The 21,080-nt window shown below is 43.9% G+C and overlaps 2 protein-coding genes across 4 annotated transcripts in view; one reads left to right on the top strand and one right to left on the bottom strand.

The window, feature by feature from the left end:
• The window catches only part of LOC125750929 (serine/threonine-protein kinase PLK3-like), a 52,278-nt gene that overhangs the window by 19,099 nt on the left and 12,099 nt on the right, over positions 1 to 21,080 (bottom strand). The window contains exons 1-10 of one of the 3 annotated variants that reach the window (XM_049029301.1): positions 8,236 to 8,442; positions 8,018 to 8,113; positions 7,804 to 7,920; positions 7,592 to 7,721; positions 7,332 to 7,410; positions 7,134 to 7,229; positions 6,695 to 6,893; positions 6,406 to 6,529; positions 6,177 to 6,313; positions 5,884 to 5,994 (exon numbers count right to left, since the gene is read on the bottom strand). The exons of 1 other annotated variant lie outside the window; for it this stretch is intronic. In XM_049029301.1, coding sequence (XP_048885258.1) covers positions 5,905 to 5,994; positions 6,177 to 6,313; positions 6,406 to 6,529; positions 6,695 to 6,893; positions 7,134 to 7,229; positions 7,332 to 7,410; positions 7,592 to 7,721; positions 7,804 to 7,920; positions 8,018 to 8,113; positions 8,236 to 8,343 — 1,176 coding nt within the window. In that variant the 5' untranslated portion in view covers positions 8,344 to 8,442 and the 3' untranslated portion in view covers positions 5,884 to 5,904. Of the gene's footprint in view, positions 1 to 5,883; positions 5,995 to 6,176; positions 6,314 to 6,405; positions 6,530 to 6,694; positions 6,894 to 7,133; positions 7,230 to 7,331; positions 7,411 to 7,591; positions 7,722 to 7,803; positions 7,921 to 8,017; positions 8,114 to 8,235; positions 8,443 to 21,080 lie in introns of those variants that run through there. One more of the 3 variants, XM_049029302.1, reaches the window with a different exon arrangement.
• LOC125750928 (serine/threonine-protein kinase PLK3-like) lies at positions 11,345 to 13,931 on the top strand. Its single transcript, XM_049029298.1, has 10 exons — positions 11,345 to 11,580; positions 11,703 to 11,798; positions 11,896 to 12,012; positions 12,095 to 12,224; positions 12,406 to 12,484; positions 12,587 to 12,682; positions 12,922 to 13,120; positions 13,286 to 13,409; positions 13,502 to 13,638; positions 13,821 to 13,931. The coding sequence occupies exons 1-10, from the start codon at positions 11,473 to 11,475 to the stop codon at positions 13,908 to 13,910; spliced, it is 1,176 nt and encodes a 391-aa protein (XP_048885255.1). The 5' UTR covers positions 11,345 to 11,472; the 3' UTR covers positions 13,911 to 13,931.

The following is a 21,080-nucleotide window of genomic DNA, read 5'->3' as shown; positions in this document are numbered from 1 at the left end:
GTATTCTCACTGCTGGGCCATACAACACAGAGCATCTCCACACCTTCTCAGACAGCCTCTGCAGGGATGTCCTCCCTGATGATGAGAGGGGTCTAAGCATGTGGACATTTGGGATAATGTCACTGCAGAATTAGATGGTCAGCTGTACGACTTCAACCCTGTAATCAGACTCATCGCCTTTAGTTATGATAGCAAACATAAAGGTGTCACCTGCAAAATTCAGGATCTTCACAGACTGATCTCTGGAGCAGCAGTGATTTGTTTAGAGACTGAAGAAAAGGGGGAGAGCACAGAGCCTGGAGGAGCTCAGTGCTGAGGGTCAGCGTGTCTGATGTGTGCTGTAAGCATACAGATGTCTTGCATTTGTAGAACATTTTCTTTGTGCTGCTGTTTATATGTGTTGTTGATGCTGCAGTCAGTAATTTTCCACTAGCAGTCTCACCTCTGCATTTTACAGGAAGACTGACCGACTGAGAGCAGGGTGTTTGTGTCACACGTCTCAGTGAGCGAAAACCACACAAGCATCAGGTCCTCAGCTCAGTCCCTCTGCTTCACTAGAAAAACCACAAACGGTATTTTTATCTAAAAGGGGGTGAGCAAGTGAGATGTTATTGACAGCATGAATTCATCTACTAACATTTCAAATTCAAAGCTAAAAGCAGCATGTCCAGGATATCAGTAATACCACTTATCAATATCAACAGTTTGGGTGCAATAATGTAGAATTTTGCACAGTTTAGTTAATATCTGCAAGATACTGGTCAGTAACATTATAGGGTCATGTTGCTGAATCTCATTGTTAAGCTTAAATGAATCTATGCATTTTTCAGGCAAATCTGAGCATCTTACTTGTGTTTGTTTGTGTGGAGTGGCATCCCATGCAGGTTGGTCTCTGCCTGTGCTCTATGCTTCCTGAGTTGGGCCACACCCCCTCCAGACCTCGAGACGAATTAGCAGTTGTTGGATAAATGAATAACAAAAGATAATAATACAAAAGTCTTTCTTGCTGTCTAACCTCTGATTACAGCATCAAAATTCTGATAAGTGGAAAATATGCTTAGTCTGTTGCTTGGTGGTGAGATGTTTCCAAGAGGTGAACCACACAGAGCACAGTCATTTTCAAGGTTATTTCTCATTGGTCAGTGTGAAAGGCTGCGTCATTACTATAACGCCGGGCTCAGCACAGTGACAGCACCTGCGCTGCACTGTGGATCACAAGCCAGGCTGCAGACCATCAGCCCTGAAAGTTAAAACAGGACTTGTGTATGTGTCATGTGTTGTTTAATGAAACTTTACAGGACAGAACATAGTGGATTCACTTTCCTTTGCACTACCAGTCCAAAGTGTGGCCACAACTGCTTGTAATGCATCTGTCTCTATTTTCACTATGTTCTTAATGTTATCATAAATGGCTCCAAAGCAATTGAGTAAAGCATATCAAATATTGCAACTAAGAAGAAAAGTGTTCAACATCTAAAATTTTTCTCAAATTTTACACTCAGCCCACTTATGCTTGGATGACAGCGTTACAGACTCTTGGCATTCTTTCAACCAACTTCCAGATGTAGCCACATGCAATGCTTCTCCAACTGTACTGAAGGAGTTTCCACAAGTTCTAGGCGCCAGTTGGCTACCTTGCTCTGGTGCAGGGGAACACGCTGGATGGGATGTCAGACCATCGCAAAACGTATCAATTTAACTGTGTAAATATCCCTAACTGCTACCGCATTTCCAATCTGATTACAGTTTGATCTATACATTTAGAGTCATATACTCCCAATATACTCTCCTCACTTTTTAATTTACTGCATGTCTCTGCAAGGTTGCAGTAGGGGCATGAGTACCCTGGCATATTTGGGGGGGGGGGAGCATTTCTACAGAGGCCTGTTATTATGTAAAATCACATGTAAAATTGTGCAGAGGAGCCCAAGGTGACATTTGGTCGGGGGGCCCAGAATTTATAGCTATGCCTCTGTCACTGTGTTTTTTTTTGTTCTAGCCACCAACAACTCTGGGGTTGCTATATCGCCACCTGGTGGTGAAGACATCAGACAAAATATGTTTACCTGTAAAAGAACCAAGGGATTCTGAAATCCAAGTGTAGAGTTAGCAGGTTTAATTAATCATAAGCAGGGATGTCAGTCATGTAATCTGTGAGTTGCTGAATTAAACAGAAACATTTCTGAAACATTGCAGGGTTAGAAATATACCAAACTCCCAGTCCACATCCTGGGTGACAAAGGACAACTGGAGGTTGATGTGACAATCTGTCAGTGACATTCACAGCATTTTATATGAAACCAATACCACAAAAGTGGATCAAAATAATCTGAAACTATGTATGAATTTTAAAACTAAATACAACAATTCTGCCTGAGCTTTACTTTCCCATCACTGAACTAGAGCAGTGAATGATTTAAATGTTACTACAGGCATAATATCAATCATCTGCTTTCATTAACACTGCCTGGGATCCTTCCCTGAGGCTGGCTAATTGTCCCAGGGCCGTGCGTATCTAACGTTCCTCACACAGAGGTCTCTGCAATTACAGGGATCTGTCTGTTGGTGGGCTGGACTCCGGAGTGGGTGGGCCAATGTGCCCAGAACTTCTTCTGCCTCCTCTGCCTGCTCAATGGCCGACACCAGCATGGCTGGTTTCGACAGGCGCCCGTGCTGGCGCAGTCGTTCCGGGGAGAGCGCCAGCAGGAAAGCATGGGGGGTCAGTTCTTCCTACGTTGCCCGGGGAAATGAGGGCAGCCCTGCCGGGCACAGTGCTCCAGCTCAGCTGCGAACACTCCCAGACTTTCACCAGTGATCCGCTGCATCCCTGTGTCATGCTGCTCCCAGTTGTGACACTGTCGCTTGGGCAGGTGGGGGATGTTGGCTCCGTCAGGTCAATCCGGGGAGGCGAAGCGTTCAGGCTGCATCCCCATGTTATATGTATTCTGCTGTGTAGAGCTGGGACACAGTGTAGCATCGGGATCAACCGTGATGTTGGCAGAATAAATACAGGCAGGAGGCAGTAGAGCATGTCCACAAGGTGGCATTTATTACATCTAGGCCATTCATTCTGACAGCTGATACACAGCGCATGGGCCCAGCATGAGGACGCCCCCATTACCCACCAAACGCACAGCACATGGACCCAGCATGAGGTCTCGCCCATTACCCACCCCACACACAGCACATGGACCCAGCATGAGGTCTCCCCCATTACCCACCCCACACACAGCACATGGACCCAGCATGAGGTCTTGCCCATTACCCACCCCACACACAGCACATGGACCCAGCATGAGGTCTCGCCCATTACCCACCCCACACACAGCACATGGACCCAGCATGAGGTCTCCCCCATTACCCACCCCACACACAGCGCATGGACCCAGCATGAGGTCTCCCCCATTACCCACCCCACACACAGCGCATGGACCCAGCATGAGGTCGCCCCCATTACCCACCCCACACACAGCACATGGGCCCAGCATGAGGTCTCCCCCATTACCCACCCCACACACAGCGCATGGACCCAGCATGAGGTCGCCCACATTACCCACCAAACGCACAGCACATGGACCCAGCATGAGGTCTCCCCCATTACCCACCCCACACACACCACTATTTAAAGCACTTATAGGTAATTTTTAACACTACACATTACATTACATATGAGACAATGACACACCAATACATGAAAATTACAGGGAACTTTTTCTCTTACTTACTGGGTCCAACCTGCCACGCTATCAGAGGTTGCCCAATCTATGGCTGACAGCGCGAGCCTGCCTGCATGCAGATGAGGAGCCACTTAGCTTCACCGTTTGAAGTGTAAGACACAAATTTAAATCAAAGTTAAATTAGCAATGAATGTAATGTATGCTTCAATAGAAATGTGTATCTTGTATGCTAATGGCAGTTCAACAATTAATAATAATTAAAAAATAACCGATACTTTATTAATCCCTGTGGGGAAATTGTCTTTATGCTTTATGATTACAAGCAGGGACACCTACTGTAGACCACTGAGCCACACGCTGCCTCAATTTGCGCATTTAATTGTAATGTTAGCCAAAGGAAGGCTAAAGTCGCTAGCTAAAGAAGTTCAAAGACATGATTTATAGCATTCTAGATTTAAGAAAAAGGGAATTTCAATAAAGCTAGAGGCTATTGTAGACCACTAAACAGTTGACCATTTACATAAAGTTTATCCACTGTGATAACAGCCCAGGACCCCTCAGCGAAGATCTTTTCCTGATGAGAAACAGGGATCTATGGCGCTGGAGGATTTCTTTCGGGAACTGGTCATTGATGCTGTATTCGGTTCCTTTCAGTTCATTGCCTCGGCTCTTCACTAGTTCCTTCTGCTCAAAGTGTTCGACCTTGAAGACGATGGGTCTGGGATGCTTGCTTGTCGTTCTTCTTCCATCCTAGGCAGTGGACCCAGTGAAAAGTGATGGTATTCATGGTGTCCATTGGTTGTTTAAGCTGCTGCTGGAGGAACACTTTGATTGTAGCATTTTCTTCAGCACGCTCTGGGATGCCTGAAAATAGCATGTTGTCCCGCATACTGTGCGCCTGAACATCCAGAACAGATTCCTTCACCTGTTTCTTTCTATCAGAAAGTTTCTTCATTCCTTCAGAGAGGGATTGAAGGGAATCTTTGAGTCTTATTTTTCGCAGCAAGCGGTTCAGCCTGTTGCTGGCTGAATTCCAGGGATTCTCATAGTTTCTGGACATCCACCAGTGCCTAAACTGGATAATTTGTTATTAATAGCAGACAAGATATTGTTGAAATCTCTATCGGATGAGGAAGCCACTTTAGAGGAACACTCCGAACGGGTCCGCTTCATGCAGAGGGTTGTTGGGTTGGTTGTCTTCCCCATGATGATTCGCTGGAAACACTCGTCTACGTAGTCCTGCAGACTTCCCAGGGTACCTTCGTCCAGGATGAATTGGCTGTGATTATCACATCAATCAGGGAACGTATATTGCTAAGATGTCACGCACAGATGTCACGATAGCTCACACTCACATTCCCTCTTCTTCATTATTTTTCTGAACACACTCTACCCCGACTTGTCCCCCGCAACAAGATGTCACTCCCTGTAGCAAGTAAAGTCTTTCTTAGGAGAGAAGCAGACATCAGCCATGGGCAAAGCCATGGGCACCCAAAGTACGACAAATCAAAATGTTAGGAAATTTGGCAACACATGGTTACTCTTTTGGTAACAGTGACTTTGGTTTTATTTCGATAGATGTAAACTACATAATATGGTCTTGAAAACCTTGTTTTTTGTTCTAAAAACAAACTTTGTTTTACAGGATAAAAGTGCACAGCTGCTCAGATCAACCCCAGCTAAGCAGCACATGTGGGAATATTTTTCAAAATAACATGAGTCTTATGCAATTTACCCAAGTAATACAAGCTCTTTAGGTGACACACAAAGAATCAATTCCCATCAACATAGTGTCAGAACACATTCACAAAATGCATTTTGTCAAAGAAACAAGTTCATTGCGTGCAGGAAATGCACTTTGTGAGTGAAAGAAATGCATTTAGTAGAGGGGCGTAGTACCTTCCAATAACCAGGAGGTGGAGAGCCAACTTTGATTTTGGTAATCCCAATTGACTTTGGCACATATAGGAAAATATAATTTTCAAAATAACATGAGTCTGATGCAATTTACCCAAGTAATACAAGCTCTTTAGGTGACATTCAAAGAATCAATTCCCATCAACATAGTGTCAGAACACATATACTCCAAACAATTAAGCAGAACAGACTGAGTGGTGAAAATGAAATCTGCATGAGATTGTCTAGTGTGTTCTTGGTATGAATGTGGCCATAATCGTACAAGAAAAAAACTGAATCCATGCCTGAATGCTTGAAACACAAAAGAACTTTATTGAAACAGGAGTGTACAGGGAGCTGGGGGAGGCACTGAGGTGTGGGGCGTCACTGCACTTGCTGAGTACAGCCTGCCTACAGGTCCCTGTGTAGAAAAATAGAGGTTTTCAGTTAACATGGCATTCACTAGAGTTCAAGGACGACTACACTAATATTCAATATACCCCAGCTTTATCCATGCAAATCACCAAGACAAGCTTAAGCTACAGAATGGTAACAGAGATGGAACAGGACAAGGATTCACTATTGTGAACAGCATATCTTTACCTCAACCACTTTGACCAACTGGACCAGGTCAATTTTTTCATTCATTGGTCTGTTGACATCCTCTAGAACACGGAGTGACTCCACAGGCTGGGGGATCTCAAGTCCACTCTGCTCGGCATCCTCCCGTAAAGGCTCAACTGCGAGAAAGCATGGATTTGCCAAGTCAAGCATCTGAGCCTGAGGAACTGAGAGATGATCTACTAGTAGGATTTATGTCGATGGAATTTACCTCTGGATCGCTTTTTTCGTATCAGGCGCATGAAACGGTTGAAAATCTTTCTGAATGGGTTGACTGCTTTATGCTGTGGTGGTGTATTGCAGCTACTAGCTGGCAGTGTCTTTGGAGTGAAGCCCTAAGGTATTAGTTTAATATGCATCAGTTAAGCAAACCAATTCCATACATCCATCCATGCATCCATCCATCTTTTGTTACTGTAATTTTAAAGGAAGGGTAAGTACCAGTGACCTCAGCAGACCAGCTAGTCATCCACATCCCACCAGTTTGCAAGTGGACCAACCTTTCTGAAGAACTTGTGGCGACGGATATGTGATAGTGACGGGCGATCTCGTGGGTCGATTTGAAATATTTTTTCTATTAGTTTTCCAGCCTCAGAATGAAGGTTCTTAGGTAGAATAAATTTTGCTTCTTTTATGTTCTTCAACATTTCAGAGCGATCGTCGTGATCAAATGGGATTTCCCCAATCAGAAGCTGGTACCTGTAGTAAGAAAGGCAGCAAAGGTGTTTGAGGTCTTTCACATTTGACATAAAAATGCTGTGCTTCCAAAAGAGCAATTCCTTTCAGCTGTGTGCCAGTATTCATTTTTCTTTTCTCTTTCAAGAAGAAAAAAAAAACATATTTATGTATGCTAGACGCATGTCTTCTTAAAATGTTACGCAGATTTTATTAGCCATGCCGATCTTTGGCCGGGAGGGGGGTTGGATAGGGTATACGTACATGACACAGCCCAGTGCCCAGACTTCTGCTTCGGTTCCATATCCTTCTCGCTTCCATACTTCTGGAGCCATATAGACGGGAGTACCACAGACTTCTCTACAACACACACAAATGGAAAACGTTAAGCGCACATGTGCTTTAGCTTGCTGTATAAACAAATTTGAAAGCTTAGCCAGGAATTCTGCAAAAAACACCTACTTGTCCCTCGGCTCCAGCTTGACCGCCAGTCCAAAATCCCCAATTTTCAGCTTCATTTGGTCACTGACAAATAAGTTTTCTGAAAGACAAACGAATTTGCATTAAGGATAGACTCAAATACTTTGCCAAACTGCAGACTTTACCAAATTGATAAATTAACACTATACAGAAATCCAGACGACCTACACTCGCAATGCCATGTGAAATGCCAGCATTATTATACAGAAAATTGAGTAAAGCGTGAGTGCATGTACACATACCCAACTTGATGTCCCTGTGGACGTAACCTTGCCGGTGGATGTATGTCAACCCCGAAATCAGCTGGTGAACATAGTAGCGCACTTCGGGCTCAGTCAGAGTCCCCCGAGCTTTTAAAATGTCACCGAGTGTCTGGGCAGGGAGAAACAGGGGCAGCCTGATCTATCACAAAGTCTTTGCCTTAGTAAGATGTCTACAAAAGTCAGGGACTCACCTGCCCACTGCACAACTCCATGAAAATGTACAGGAACTTATCATCTTCGAAAGAGTGGGAGAAGCCCACCACATTCTTGTGGCGCAGTGTTTTTAAAATCTGTACTTCTTCACAGACCTGAGTGAAATGTCAAACACACCATCTCATAAAGTAAAAGGGAAATGCAGATAAACTGAAAAGAGGGATGACATCAAGCACAATCCATACCACATACCTCCTCCACTCCCCAGGAATATAGCCGTATGACCTTAACAGCATAGGTGTCGCCAGTTTCAAGATCGGTCATCTTATAGCATTTGCCAGAAGCGCCCTAAAAAACATGTCCTCAATATGTTAACAATAAAGAACATTTCTGACTGACCCTTTTCAAGCATCTCCTCTCTGCAGAAAAAGATCAACTGCGATCACTTTCAACAACATTGTGGTGCACACCTGTCCCAAAAGCTCATCCCTGCTGTAGGACCTTAATGTCTTGGGATCTACCAGAATCTCAGGCACTTCCGATGCCATCTGAGCGCGGGAAGGTTCACTGACAGACATGATTTCACCAGAAGAGAAGCGCGATCCGTAACTAACCCGTGGAATACTCGAAATGGGTAGTGAGCGCTCGCGTTCTAAATGACGTGTACACTAGCGTCATCAGTCTTAGAACGCAGCCAAGGCAGCCACGCGATTCGAACTTGTTAGATGGATTACGTCACCACATTGAAAATTACATGGACGGAAAAAGAAGTGAACTTGCTAAGACAATGCAACTAAACACGGATAAAAACTTTTATTACAATCAACTTTATTGAAGAAAAAAAATGTGTACACCAAACATTCAGTTTCGGTAATGCAGTAACACATGCTCGGGAGTAAAGCCTTAGAGCAGAGGCCAGGCGGACCGCGGTCCGGGTCCGTACCCAGAAGCTGTCCCATACGGAGCTGGACCGAAAGTCAAAACAAAAGGTTATGATTTAGAACCTGACTGGGCGCTTTTATTTTGTCGGCGCAGCTTTTATAGTCTTTTCGGTAGCGGTTTAGCACTAGAACCGCCGTTTCCCACGCCAACGAACGTTAACCGCCAAGCAAGACGCAACTCGCCGTATGCAGCCCTGTCTTTGCGCTAATGTGCCATTAGTGTTAATAGCACCAGCGAAGCTACTGATGTTCCTTGTTCCTAACAGAGTGGCTTTTCTGTCCTAAAATCGTAAAGCTTTCAAACACAGCATGTTGTTTATTGGTGATTTCATGCTCGTCGAAGTTTCCGCTTTTTAACAACTGTATAAAGTAATGTTATTTATTATATAAATCAACTCGGGTGAAACAAATGTACGTTTCCAGGGTCGCCGAACCTCGTGTATCTGGCGTGAGACTCGCGCTTTCAGACTCACGCAGGAAATCTTACCGCAAATCTATATTATTTCATTATGAACCAAAAATGTTATACGTCAAAAATGTAATTACACGATTAGATACCTGAAAAAGTCAGGTATCGGTTACATTCAATGTTTATACAACTAATAGGCTACTAAAATATACCACATTAAATAGTTAGACATTTTGATCTTCTGAACCTTTGCTTCAAGAATTTTAAGTAAACGGCCAACAACCGCTTTATTTACTTCCGCCCTTCTTCCTTCTCTTTATTCCCTTTTCGTTTTTGAAATCCCGAATTGGGGCGGACATTGTTCACGTGTGGCAAATATCTAGCCCGCTAGCTAACAAGCATATCGTACTGTATAAGTAAGTAATGTCTAAGCCGTTAAGTTTGCTGCTGCAACATTCGGGCTTAATGAACTCGGTTCATATCTTGTCTTCCTGAAGAAAGGCCCCGAATCTGGACTAAAACGATTTTCACCACGTAAGAGGGTCTCCTACACTGAGATCATTCCCATATATATATATACCATAGAGATAATTTATATATGGTTTCCAAAGGAGCGTAGTTTAGGTAACCTTGTCCTATCCACGTGTATAAAATGAGTTTTTACCTATCGTTTCTGGTGCGCATTTCACCTGTCTGTCAGGTGCCGCACTTTACATTCCGTTACAACAATGTGCATGGATGTAAATAAATGTAAACAGCTGAAAGTGGGACTGATCTCAATGTAGCCCTCCTGCGTGGTGAAAATCGGCTTAGTCTAGATTCGGCGTCTTTCTTCAGGAAGACAAGATATCAACCTACTTCACCAAGCCCGAATGTTGGAGCAGAAAACGTAACGGCTTAGACTTTACCTACGTATAAAGTACGCTAGCTATCTGGCTAGATATATGCTACACGTGAACAGTGTCCGACACAAGTCGGGATTTCAAAAACGAAAAGGGAATAAAGAGAGGGAAGAGGGACGGAAGTAAAGAAAGCGGTTGTTGGACGTTTGCTTTCATACAAAAGGTTAGTTTTTTTTTGTTTCCTGGGCAATTGCTTAGAATGTACAATAGCCTATATTAACAGCACGACCGCGCAGAATAGTGCGGTCTTTAGTGTAATATAGTTTGTTTCGATGCGTTAGGCTGCAGCACCTTGCAGCAAGAGCGTGTACGATCTTCCGTTTACTATTCTAAGAAAAAAAAGAAAAACTAAAATTGTATTAAGCCAACTGCCTTTGGCAGGGGTATTCAACTAAAATGTAAAGACATCCAGTTAGAGAAAATTCTTGAAGCAAAGGTTCAGAAGATCAAAATGTCTAACTATTTAATGTGGTATATTTTAGTAGCCTATTAGTTGTATAAACATTGAATGTAACCGATACCTGACTTTTTCAGGTATCTAATCGTGTGATTACATTTTTGACGTATAACATTTTTGGTTCATAATGAAATAATATAGATTTGCGGTAAGATTTCCTGCGTGAGTCTGAAAGCGTGAGTCTCACGCCAGATACACGAGGTTCGGCGACCCGGGAAACGTACATTTGTTTCACCTGAGTTGATTTATATAATAAATAACATTACTTTATACAGTTGTTAAAAAGCGGAAACTTCGACGAGCATGAAATCACCAATAAACAACATGCTGTGTTTGAAAGCTTTACGATTTTAGGACAGAAAAGCCACTCTGTTAGGAACAAGGAACATCAGTAGCTTCGCTGGTGCTATTAACACTAATGGCACATTAGCGCAAAGACAGGGCTGCATACGGCGAGTTGCGTCTTGCTTGGCGGTTAACGTTCGTTGGCGTGGGAAACGGCGGTTCTAGTGCTAAACCGCTACCGAAAAGACTATAAAAGCTGCGCCGACAAAATAAAAGCGCCCAGTCAGGTTCTAAATCATAACCTTTTGTTTTGACTATCGGTCCAGCTCCGTATGGGACAGCTTCTGGGTACGGACCCGGACCGCGGTCCGCCTGGCCTCTGCTCTAAGGCTTTACTCCCGAGCATGTGTTACTGCATTACCGAAACTGAACGTTTGGTGTACACATTTTTTTTCTTCAATAAAGTTGATTGTAATAAAAGTTTTTATCCGTGTTTAGTTCCATTGTCTTAGCAAGTTCACTTCTTTTACCGTCCATGTAATTTTCAATGTGGTGACGTAATCCATCTAAGAAGTTCGAATCGCGTGGCTGCCTTGGCTGCGTTCTAAGACTGATGACGCTAGTGTACACGTCATTTAGAACGCGAGCGCTCACTACCCATTTCGAGTATTCCACGGGTTAGTTACGGATCGCGCTTCTCTTCTGGTGAAATCATGTCTGTCAGTGAACCTTCCCGCGCTCAGATGGCATCGGAAGTGCCTGAGATTCTGGTAGATCCCAAGACATTAAGGTCCTACAGCAGGGATGAGCTTTTGGGACAGGTGTGCACCACAATGTTGTTGAAAGTGATCGCAGTTGATCTTTTTCTGCAGAGAGGAGATGCTTGAACAGGGTCAGTCAGAAATGTTTTTTATTGTTAACATATTGAGGACATGTTTTTTAGGGCGCTTCTGGCAAATGCTATAAGATGACCGATCTTGAAACTGGCGACACCTATGCTGTTAAGGTCATACGGCTATATTCCTGGGGAGTGGAGGAGGTATGTGGTATGGATTGTGCTTGATGTCATCCCTCTTTTCAGTTTATCTGCATTTCCCTTTTACTTTATGAGATGGTGTGTTTGACATTTCACTCAGGTCTGTGAAGAAGTACAGATTTTAAAAACACTGCGCCACAAGAATGTGGTGGGCTTCTCCCACTCTTTCGAAGATGATAAGTTCCTGTACATTTTCATGGAGTTGTGCAGTGGGCAGGTGAGTCCCTGACTTTTGTAGACATCTTACTAAGGCAAAGACTTTGTGATAGATCAGGCTGCCCCTGTTTCTCCCTGCCCAGACACTCGGTGACATTTTAAAAGCTCGGGGGACTCTGACTGAGCCCGAAGTGCGATACTATGTTCACCAGCTGATTTCGGGGTTGACATACATCCACCGGCAAGGTTACGTCCACAGGGACATCAAGTTGGGTATGTGTACATGCACTCACGCTTTACTCAATTTTCTGTATAATAATGCTGGCATTTCACATGGCATTGCGAGTGTAGGTCGTCTGGATTTCTGTGTAGTGTTAATTTATCAATTTGGTAAAGTCTGCAGTTTGGCAAAGTATTTGAGTCTATCCTTAATGCAAATTCGTTTGTCTTTCAGAAAACTTATTTGTCAGTGACCAAATGAAGCTGAAAATTGGGGATTTTGGACTGGCGGTCCAGCTGGAGCCGAGGGACAAGTAGGTGTTTTTTGCAGAATTCCTGGCTAAGCTTTCAAATTTGTTTATACAGCAAGCTAAAGCACATGTGCGCTTAACGTTTTCCATTTGTGTGTGTTGTAGAGAAGTCTGTGGTACTCCCGTCTATATGGCTCCAGAAGTATGGAAGCGAGAGGGATATGGAACCGAAGCAGAAGTCTGGGCACTGGGCTGTGTCATGTACGTATACCCTATCAACCCCCCTCCCGGCCAAAGATCGGCATGGCTAATAAAATCTGCGTAACATTTTAAGAAGACATGCGTCTAGCATACATAAATATGTTTTTTTTTTCTTCTTGAAAGAGAAAAGAAAAATGAATACTGGCACACAGCTGAAAGGAATTGCTCTTTTGGAAGCACAGCATTTTTATGTCAAATGTGAAAGACCTCAAACACCTTTGCTGCCTTTCTTACTACAGGTACCAGCTTCTGATTGGGGAAATCCCATTTGATCACGACGATCGCTCTGAAATGTTGAAGAACATAAAAGAAGCAAAATTTATTCTACCTAAGAACCTTCATTCTGAGGCTGGAAAACTAATAGAAAAAATATTTCAAATCGACCCACGAGATCGCCCGTCACTATCACATATCCGTCGCCACAAGTTCTTCAGAAAGGTTGGTCCACTTGCAAACTGGTGGGATGTGGATGACTAGCTGGTCTGCTGAGGTCACTGGTACTTACCCTTCCTTTAAAATTACAGTAACAAAAGATGGATGGATGCATGGATGGATGTATGGAATTGGTTTGCTTAACTGATGCATATTAAACTAATACCTTAGGGCTTCACTCCAAAGACACTGCCAGCTAGTAGCTGCAATACACCACCACAGCATAAAGCAGTCAACCCATTCAGAAAGATTTTCAACCGTTTCATGCGCCTGATACGAAAAAAGCGATCCAGAGGTAAATTCCATCGACATAAATCCTACTAGTAGATCATCTCTCAGTTCCTCAGGCTCAGATGCTTGACTTGGCAAATCCATGCTTTCTCGCAGTTGAGCCTTTACGGGAGGATGCCGAGCAGAGTGGACTTGAGATCCCCCAGCCTGTGGAGTCACTCCGTGTTCTAGAGGATGTCAACAGACCAATGAATGAAAAAATTGACCTGGTCCAGTTGGTCAAAGTGGTTGAGGTAAAGATATGCTGTTCACAATAGTGAATCCTTGTCCTGTTCCATCTCTGTTACCATTCTGTAGCTTAAGCTTGTCTTGGTGATTTGCATGGATAAAGCTGGGGTATATTGAATATTAGTGTAGTCGTCCTTGAACTCTAGTGAATGCCATGTTAACTGAAAACCTCTATTTTTCTACACAGGGACCTGTAGGCAGGCTGTACTCAGCAAGTGCAGTGACGCCCCACACCTCAGTGCCTCCCCCAGCTCCCTGTACACTCCTGTTTCAATAAAGTTCTTTTGTGTTTCAAGCATTCAGGCATGGATTCAGTTTTTTTCTTGTACGATTATGGCCACATTCATACCAAGAACACACTAGACAATCTCATGCAGATTTCATTTTCACCACTCAGTCTGTTCTGCTTAATTGTTTGGAGTATATGTGTTCTGACACTATGTTGATGGGAATTGATTCTTTGAATGTCACCTAAAGAGCTTGTATTACTTGGGTAAATTGCATCAGACTCATGTTATTTTGAAAATTATATTTTCCTATATGTGCCAAAGTCAATTGGGATTACCAAAATCAAAGTTGGCTCTCCACCTCCTGGTTATTGGAAGGTACTACGCCCCTCTACTAAATGCATTTCTTTCACTCACAAAGTGCATTTCCTGCACGCAATGAACTTGTTTCTTTGACAAAATGCATTTTGTGAATGTGTTCTGACACTATGTTGATGGGAATTGATTCTTTGTGTGTCACCTAAAGAGCTTGTATTACTTGGGTAAATTGCATAAGACTCATGTTATTTTGAAAAATATTCCCACATGTGCTGCTTAGCTGGGGTTGATCTGAGCAGCTGTGCACTTTTATCCTGTAAAACAAAGTTTGTTTTTAGAACAAAAAACAAGGTTTTCAAGACCATATTATGTAGTTTACATCTATCGAAATAAAACCAAAGTCACTGTTACCAAAAGAGTAACCATGTGTTGCCAAATTTCCTAACATTTTGATTTGTCGTACTTTGGGTGCCCATGGCTTTGCCCATGGCTGATGTCTGCTTCTCTCCTAAGAAAGACTTTACTTGCTACAGGGAGTGACATCTTGTTGCGGGGGACAAGTCGGGGTAGAGTGTGTTCAGAAAAATAATGAAGAAGAGGGAATGTGAGTGTGAGCTATCGTGACATCTGTGCGTGACATCTTAGCAATATACGTTCCCTGATTGATGTGATAATCACAGCCAATTCATCCTGGACGAAGGTACCCTGGGAAGTCTGCAGGACTACGTAGACGAGTGTTTCCAGCGAATCATCATGGGGAAGACAACCAACCCAACAACCCTCTGCATGAAGCGGACCCGTTCGGAGTGTTCCTCTAAAGTGGCTTCCTCATCCGATAGAGATTTCAACAATATCTTGTCTGCTATTAATAACAAATTATCCAGTTTAGGCACTGGTGGATGTCCAGAAACTATGAGAATCCCTGGAATTCAGCCAGCAACAGGCTGAACCGCTTGCTGCGAAAAATAAGACTCAAAGATTCCCTTCAATCCCTCTCTGAAGGAATGAAGAAACTTTCTGATAGAAAGAAACAGGTGAAGGAATCTGTTCTGGATGTTCAGGCGCACAGTATGCGGGACAACATGCTATTTTCAGGCATCCCAGAGCGTGCTGAAGAAAATGCTACAATCAAAGTGTTCCTCCAGCAGCAGCTTAAACAACCAATGGACACCATGAATACCATCACTTTTCACTGGGTCCACTGCCTAGGATGGAAGAAGAACGACAAGCAAGCATCCCAGACCCATCGTCTTCAAGGTCGAACACTTTGAGCAGAAGGAACTAGTGAAGAGCCGAGGCAATGAACTGAAAGGAACCGAATACAGCATCAATGACCAGTTCCCGAAAGAAATCCTCCAGCGCCATAGATCCCTGTTTCTCATCAGGAAAAGATCTTCGCTGAGGGGTCCTGGGCTGTTATCACGGTGGATAAACTTTATGTAAATGGTCAACTGTTTAGTGGTCTGGGAAACACCCTCTAGCTTTATTGAAATTCCCTTTTTCTTAAATCTAGAATGCTATAAATCATGTCTTTGAACTTCTTTAGCTAGCGACTTTAGCCTTCCTTTGGCTAACATTACAATTAAATGCGCAAATTGAGGCAGCGTGTGGCTCAGTGGTCTACAGTAGGTGTCCCTGCTTGTAATCATAAAGCATAAAGACAATTTCCCCACAGGGATTAATAAAGTATCGGTTATTTTTTAATTATTATTAATTGTTGAACTGCCATTAGCATACAAGATACACATTTCTATTGAAGCATACATTACATTCATTGCTAATTTAACTTTGATTTAAATTTGTGTCTTACACTTCAAACGGTGAAGCTAAGTGGCTCCTCATCTGCATGCAGGCAGGCTCGCGCTGTCAGCCGTAGATTGGGCAACCTCTGACAGCGTGGCAGGTTGGACCCAGTAAGTAAGAGAAAAAGTTCCCTGTAATTTTCATGTATTGGTGTGTCATTGTCACATATGTAATGTAATGTGTAGTGTTAAATATTACCTATAAATGCTTTAAATAGTGGTGTGTGTGGGGTGGGTAATGGGGGAGACCTCATGCTGGGTCCATGTGCTGTGCGTTTGGTGGGTAATGTGGGCGACCTCATGCTGGGTCCATGCGCTGTGTGTGGGGTGGGTAATGGGGGAGACCTCATGCTGGGCCCATGTGCTGTGTGTGGGGTGGGTAATGGGGGCGACCTCATGCTGGGTCCATGCGCTGTGTGTGGGGTGGGTAATGGGGGAGACCTCATGCTGGGTCCATGCGCTGTGTGTGGGGTGGGTAATGGGGGAGACCTCATGCTGGGTCCATGCGCTGTGTGTGGGGTGGGTAATGGGGGAGACCTCATGCTGGGCCCATGCGCTGTGTATCAGCTATCAGAATGAATGGCCTAGATGTAATAAATGCCACCTTGTGGACATGCTCTACTGCCTCCTGCCTGTATTTATTCTGCCAACATCACGGTTGATCCCGATGCTACACTGTGTCCCAACTCTACACAGCAGAATACATATGACATGGGGATGCAGCCTGAACACTTCGCCTCCCCGGATTGACCTGACGGAGCCAACATCCCCCACCTGCCCAAGCGACAGTGTCACAACTGGGAGCAGCACGACACAGGGATGCAGCGGATCACTGGTGAAAGTCTGGGGGTGTTCGCAGCTGAGCTGGAGCACTGTACCCGGCAGGGCTGCCCTCACTTCCCCGGGCAACGTAGGAAGAACTGACCCCCCATGCTTTCCTGCTGGCGCTCTCCCCGGAACGACTGCGCCAGCACGGGCGCCTGTCGAAACCAGCCATGCTGGTGGCAGCCATTGAGCAGAGGAGGCAGAAGAAGTTCTGGGCACATTGGCCCACCCACTCCGGAGTCCAGCCCACCAACAGACAGATCCCTGTAATTGCAGAGACCTCTGTGTGAGGAACGTTAGATACGCACGGCCCTGGGACAATTAGCCAGCCTCAGGGAAGGATCCCAGGCAGTGTTAATGAAAGCAGATGATTGATATTATGCCTGTAGTAACATTTAAATCATTCACTGCTCTAGTTCAGTGATGGGAAAGTAAAGCTCAGGCAGAATTGTTGTATTTAGTTTTAAAATTCATACATAGTTTCAGATTATTTTGATCCACTTTTGTGGTATTGGTTTCATATAAAATGCTGTGAATGTCACTGACAGATTGTCACATCAACCTCCAGTTGTCCTTTGTCACCCAGGATGTGGACTGGGAGTTTGGTATATTTCTAACCCTGCAATGTTTCAGAAATGTTTCTGTTTAATTCAGCAACTCACAGATTACATGACTGACATCCCTGCTTATGATTAATTAAACCTGCTAACTCTACACTTGGATTTCAGAATCCCTTGGTTCTTTTACAGGTAAACATATTTTGTCTGATGTCTTCACCACTAGGTGGCGATATAGCAACCCCAGAGTTGTTGGTGGCTAGAACAAAAAAAACACAGTAACAGAGGCATAGCTATAAATTCTGGGCCCCCCGACCAAATGTCACCTTGGGCTCCTCTGCATAATTTTACATGTGATTTTACATAATAACAGGCCTCTGTAGAAATGCTCCCCCCCCCCCAAATATGCCAGGGTACTCATGCCCCTACTGCAACCTTGCAGAGACATGCAGTAAATTAAAAAGTGAGGAGAGTATATTGGGAGTATATGACTCTAAATGTATAGATCAAACTGTAATCAGATTGGAAATGCGGGTAGCAGTTAGGGATATTTACACAGTTAAATTGATACGTTTTGCGATGGTCTGACATCCCATCCAGCGTGTTCCCCTGCACCAGAGCAAGGTAGCCAACTGGCGCCTAGAACTTGTGGAAACTCCTTCAGTACAGTTGGAGAAGCATTGCATGTGGCTACATCTGGAAGTTGGTTGAAAGAATGCCAAGAGTCTGTAACGCTGTCATCCAAGCATAAGTGGGCTGAGTGTAAAATTTGAGAAAAATTTTAGATGTTGAACACTTTTCTTCTTAGTTGCAATATTTGATATGCTTTACTCAATTGCTTTGGAGCCATTTATGATAACATTAAGAACATAGTGAAAATAGAGACAGATGCATTACAAGCAGTTGTGGCCACACTTTGGACTGGTAGTGCAAAGGAAAGTGAATCCACTATGTTCTGTCCTGTAAAGTTTCATTAAACAACACATGACACATACACAAGTCCTGTTTTAACTTTCAGGGCTGATGGTCTGCAGCCTGGCTTGTGATCCACAGTGCAGCGCAGGTGCTGTCACTGTGCTGAGCCCGGCGTTATAGTAATGACGCAGCCTTTCACACTGACCAATGAGAAATAACCTTGAAAATGACTGTGCTCTGTGTGGTTCACCTCTTGGAAACATCTCACCACCAAGCAACAGACTAAGCATATTTTCCACTTATCAGAATTTTGATGCTGTAATCAGAGGTTAGACAGCAAGAAAGACTTTTGTATTATTATCTTTTGTTATTCATTTATCCAACAACTGCTAATTCGTCTCGAGGTCTGGAGGGGGTGTGGCCCAACTCAGGAAGCATAGAGCACAGGCAGAGACCAACCTGCATGGGATGCCACTCCACACAAACAAACACAAGTAAGATGCTCAGATTTGCCTGAAAAATGCATAGATTCATTTAAGCTTAACAATGAGATTCAGCAACATGACCCTATAATGTTACTGACCAGTATCTTGCAGATATTAACTAAACTGTGCAAAATTCTACATTATTGCACCCAAACTGTTGATATTGATAAGTGGTATTACTGATATCCTGGACATGCTGCTTTTAGCTTTGAATTTGAAATGTTAGTAGATGAATTCATGCTGTCAATAACATCTCACTTGCTCACCCCCTTTTAGATAAAAATACCGTTTGTGGTTTTTCTAGTGAAGCAGAGGGACTGAGCTGAGGACCTGATGCTTGTGTGGTTTTCGCTCACTGAGACGTGTGACACAAACACCCTGCTCTCAGTCGGTCAGTCTTCCTGTAAAATGCAGAGGTGAGACTGCTAGTGGAAAATTACTGACTGCAGCATCAACAACACATATAAACAGCAGCACAAAGAAAATGTTCTACAAATGCAAGACATCTGTATGCTTACAGCACACATCAGACACGCTGACCCTCAGCACTGAGCTCCTCCAGGCTCTGTGCTCTCCCCCTTTTCTTCAGTCTCTAAACAAATCACTGCTGCTCCAGAGATCAGTCTGTGAAGATCCTGAATTTTGCAGGTGACACCTTTATGTTTGCTATCATAACTAAAGGCGATGAGTCTGATTACAGGGTTGAAGTCGTACAGCTGACCATCTAATTCTGCAGTGACATTATCCCAAATGTCCACATGCTTAGACCCCTCTCATCATCAGGGAGGACATCCCTGCAGAGGCTGTCTGAGAAGGTGTGGAGATGCTCTGTGTTGTATGGCCCAGCAGTGAGAATACAAGTTAATACTGTGTACATAGTCACTTATGGAATGAACTAATGCCTGGATGTTTTGGGGGTTAAGACTATTCAACAGAGAAGCAGTACAGGCTGTTTCCAGGTTACAAATGAGATTCATTCCCTAATTCTGGCTTTAAAATTGCAGGTAAATCATAAAAATAATGAAACATTACAATAATACTACTGTAAACATGAAGCGCTGATAACACATAGACTACAAATCTGATAATGCAGCGCAACAGCTGCCTTACCGAGTGAGAGACTACCTGCGATCATTCCTGCGTCAATTACGTCAGATCAATGAAGTGTCCGTTGATGTATACAACCCTAATTTCAAGTCAAAGCTAGTAAAATCCGAACAATGGCTAAGAGACAAGTTGATTCTGAAAACAGAGCCTTTCAAAACCGGTGGGAGGCTGAGTATATGTTTACTGACATTGCCGGTAAATCTGTTTGTCTTGTTTGTGGAACTAATGTGGCCGAGAGAGAATCTTCACAACACAGAACCTTACCCTAAACATAAACGAACTTGTTGGCCAAAAAAGATGCCAAGCATCCAGCTCTGACAGAATGGCATAAGGGCTAAGATAATGGAATGTTTTGATGTTATTATTTTAACTTTCGCTTAAAAGCACAACCTAAATTGTGCTTTGAATTTTGGAGCCTGTGCAATTGAGTTTGACACCGCTGACTTAAGTCATGCAGTGTTAAACCATGAAGTGTCACAAAGTTGCATTTGCATTTGTAACTACAAACTATTGTGTTTTGTATGTTGCTGTTGGCTAAAACACCTCCAACTAAACACCAGCAAGATTAAGGAGATGCTGATAGATTTCCACAGGAGAAAATCACAGACTAAGCCCATCCCCATGTCATATGTATTCTGCTGTGTAGAGCTGGGACACAGTGTAGCATCGGGATCAAACGTGATGTTGGCAGAATAAATACAGGCAGGAGGCAGTAGAGCATGTCCACAAGGTGGCATTTATTACATCTAGGCCATTCATTCTGACAGCTGATACACAGCGCATGGGCCCAGCATGAGGACGCCCCCATTACCCACCCCACACACAGCGCATGGACCCAGCATGAGGTCTCCCCCATTACCCACCCCACACACAGCGCATGGACCCAGCATGAGGTCTCCCCCATTTCCTATCCCATGCACAGCACATGGGCCCAGCATGAGGACGCCCCCATTACCCACCTCACACACAGCACATGGGCCCAGCATGAGGTCTCCCCCATTACCCACCCCACACACAGCGCGTAGACCCAGCATGAGGTCTCCCCCATTACCCACCCCACACACAGCACATGGACCCAGCATGAGGTTGCCCACGCGATCTCCCCTTTACTCCTCGAGCAGAGCACACGCACATCAACAAGTGTCAAGGCATTAAGTGCATTCAAACAACTTCTCAGGACAGTTATAGGCTTGTCAGAACTCGCCCTCTAG

Source organism: Brienomyrus brachyistius, chromosome 10, assembly GCF_023856365.1.
Source record: "Brienomyrus brachyistius isolate T26 chromosome 10, BBRACH_0.4, whole genome shotgun sequence".
Classification (NCBI taxonomy): domain Eukaryota; kingdom Metazoa; phylum Chordata; class Actinopteri; order Osteoglossiformes; family Mormyridae; genus Brienomyrus; species Brienomyrus brachyistius.
Note: the sequence above shows the minus strand (reverse complement) of the source record. Positions and strands in the feature narration are given on the sequence as shown.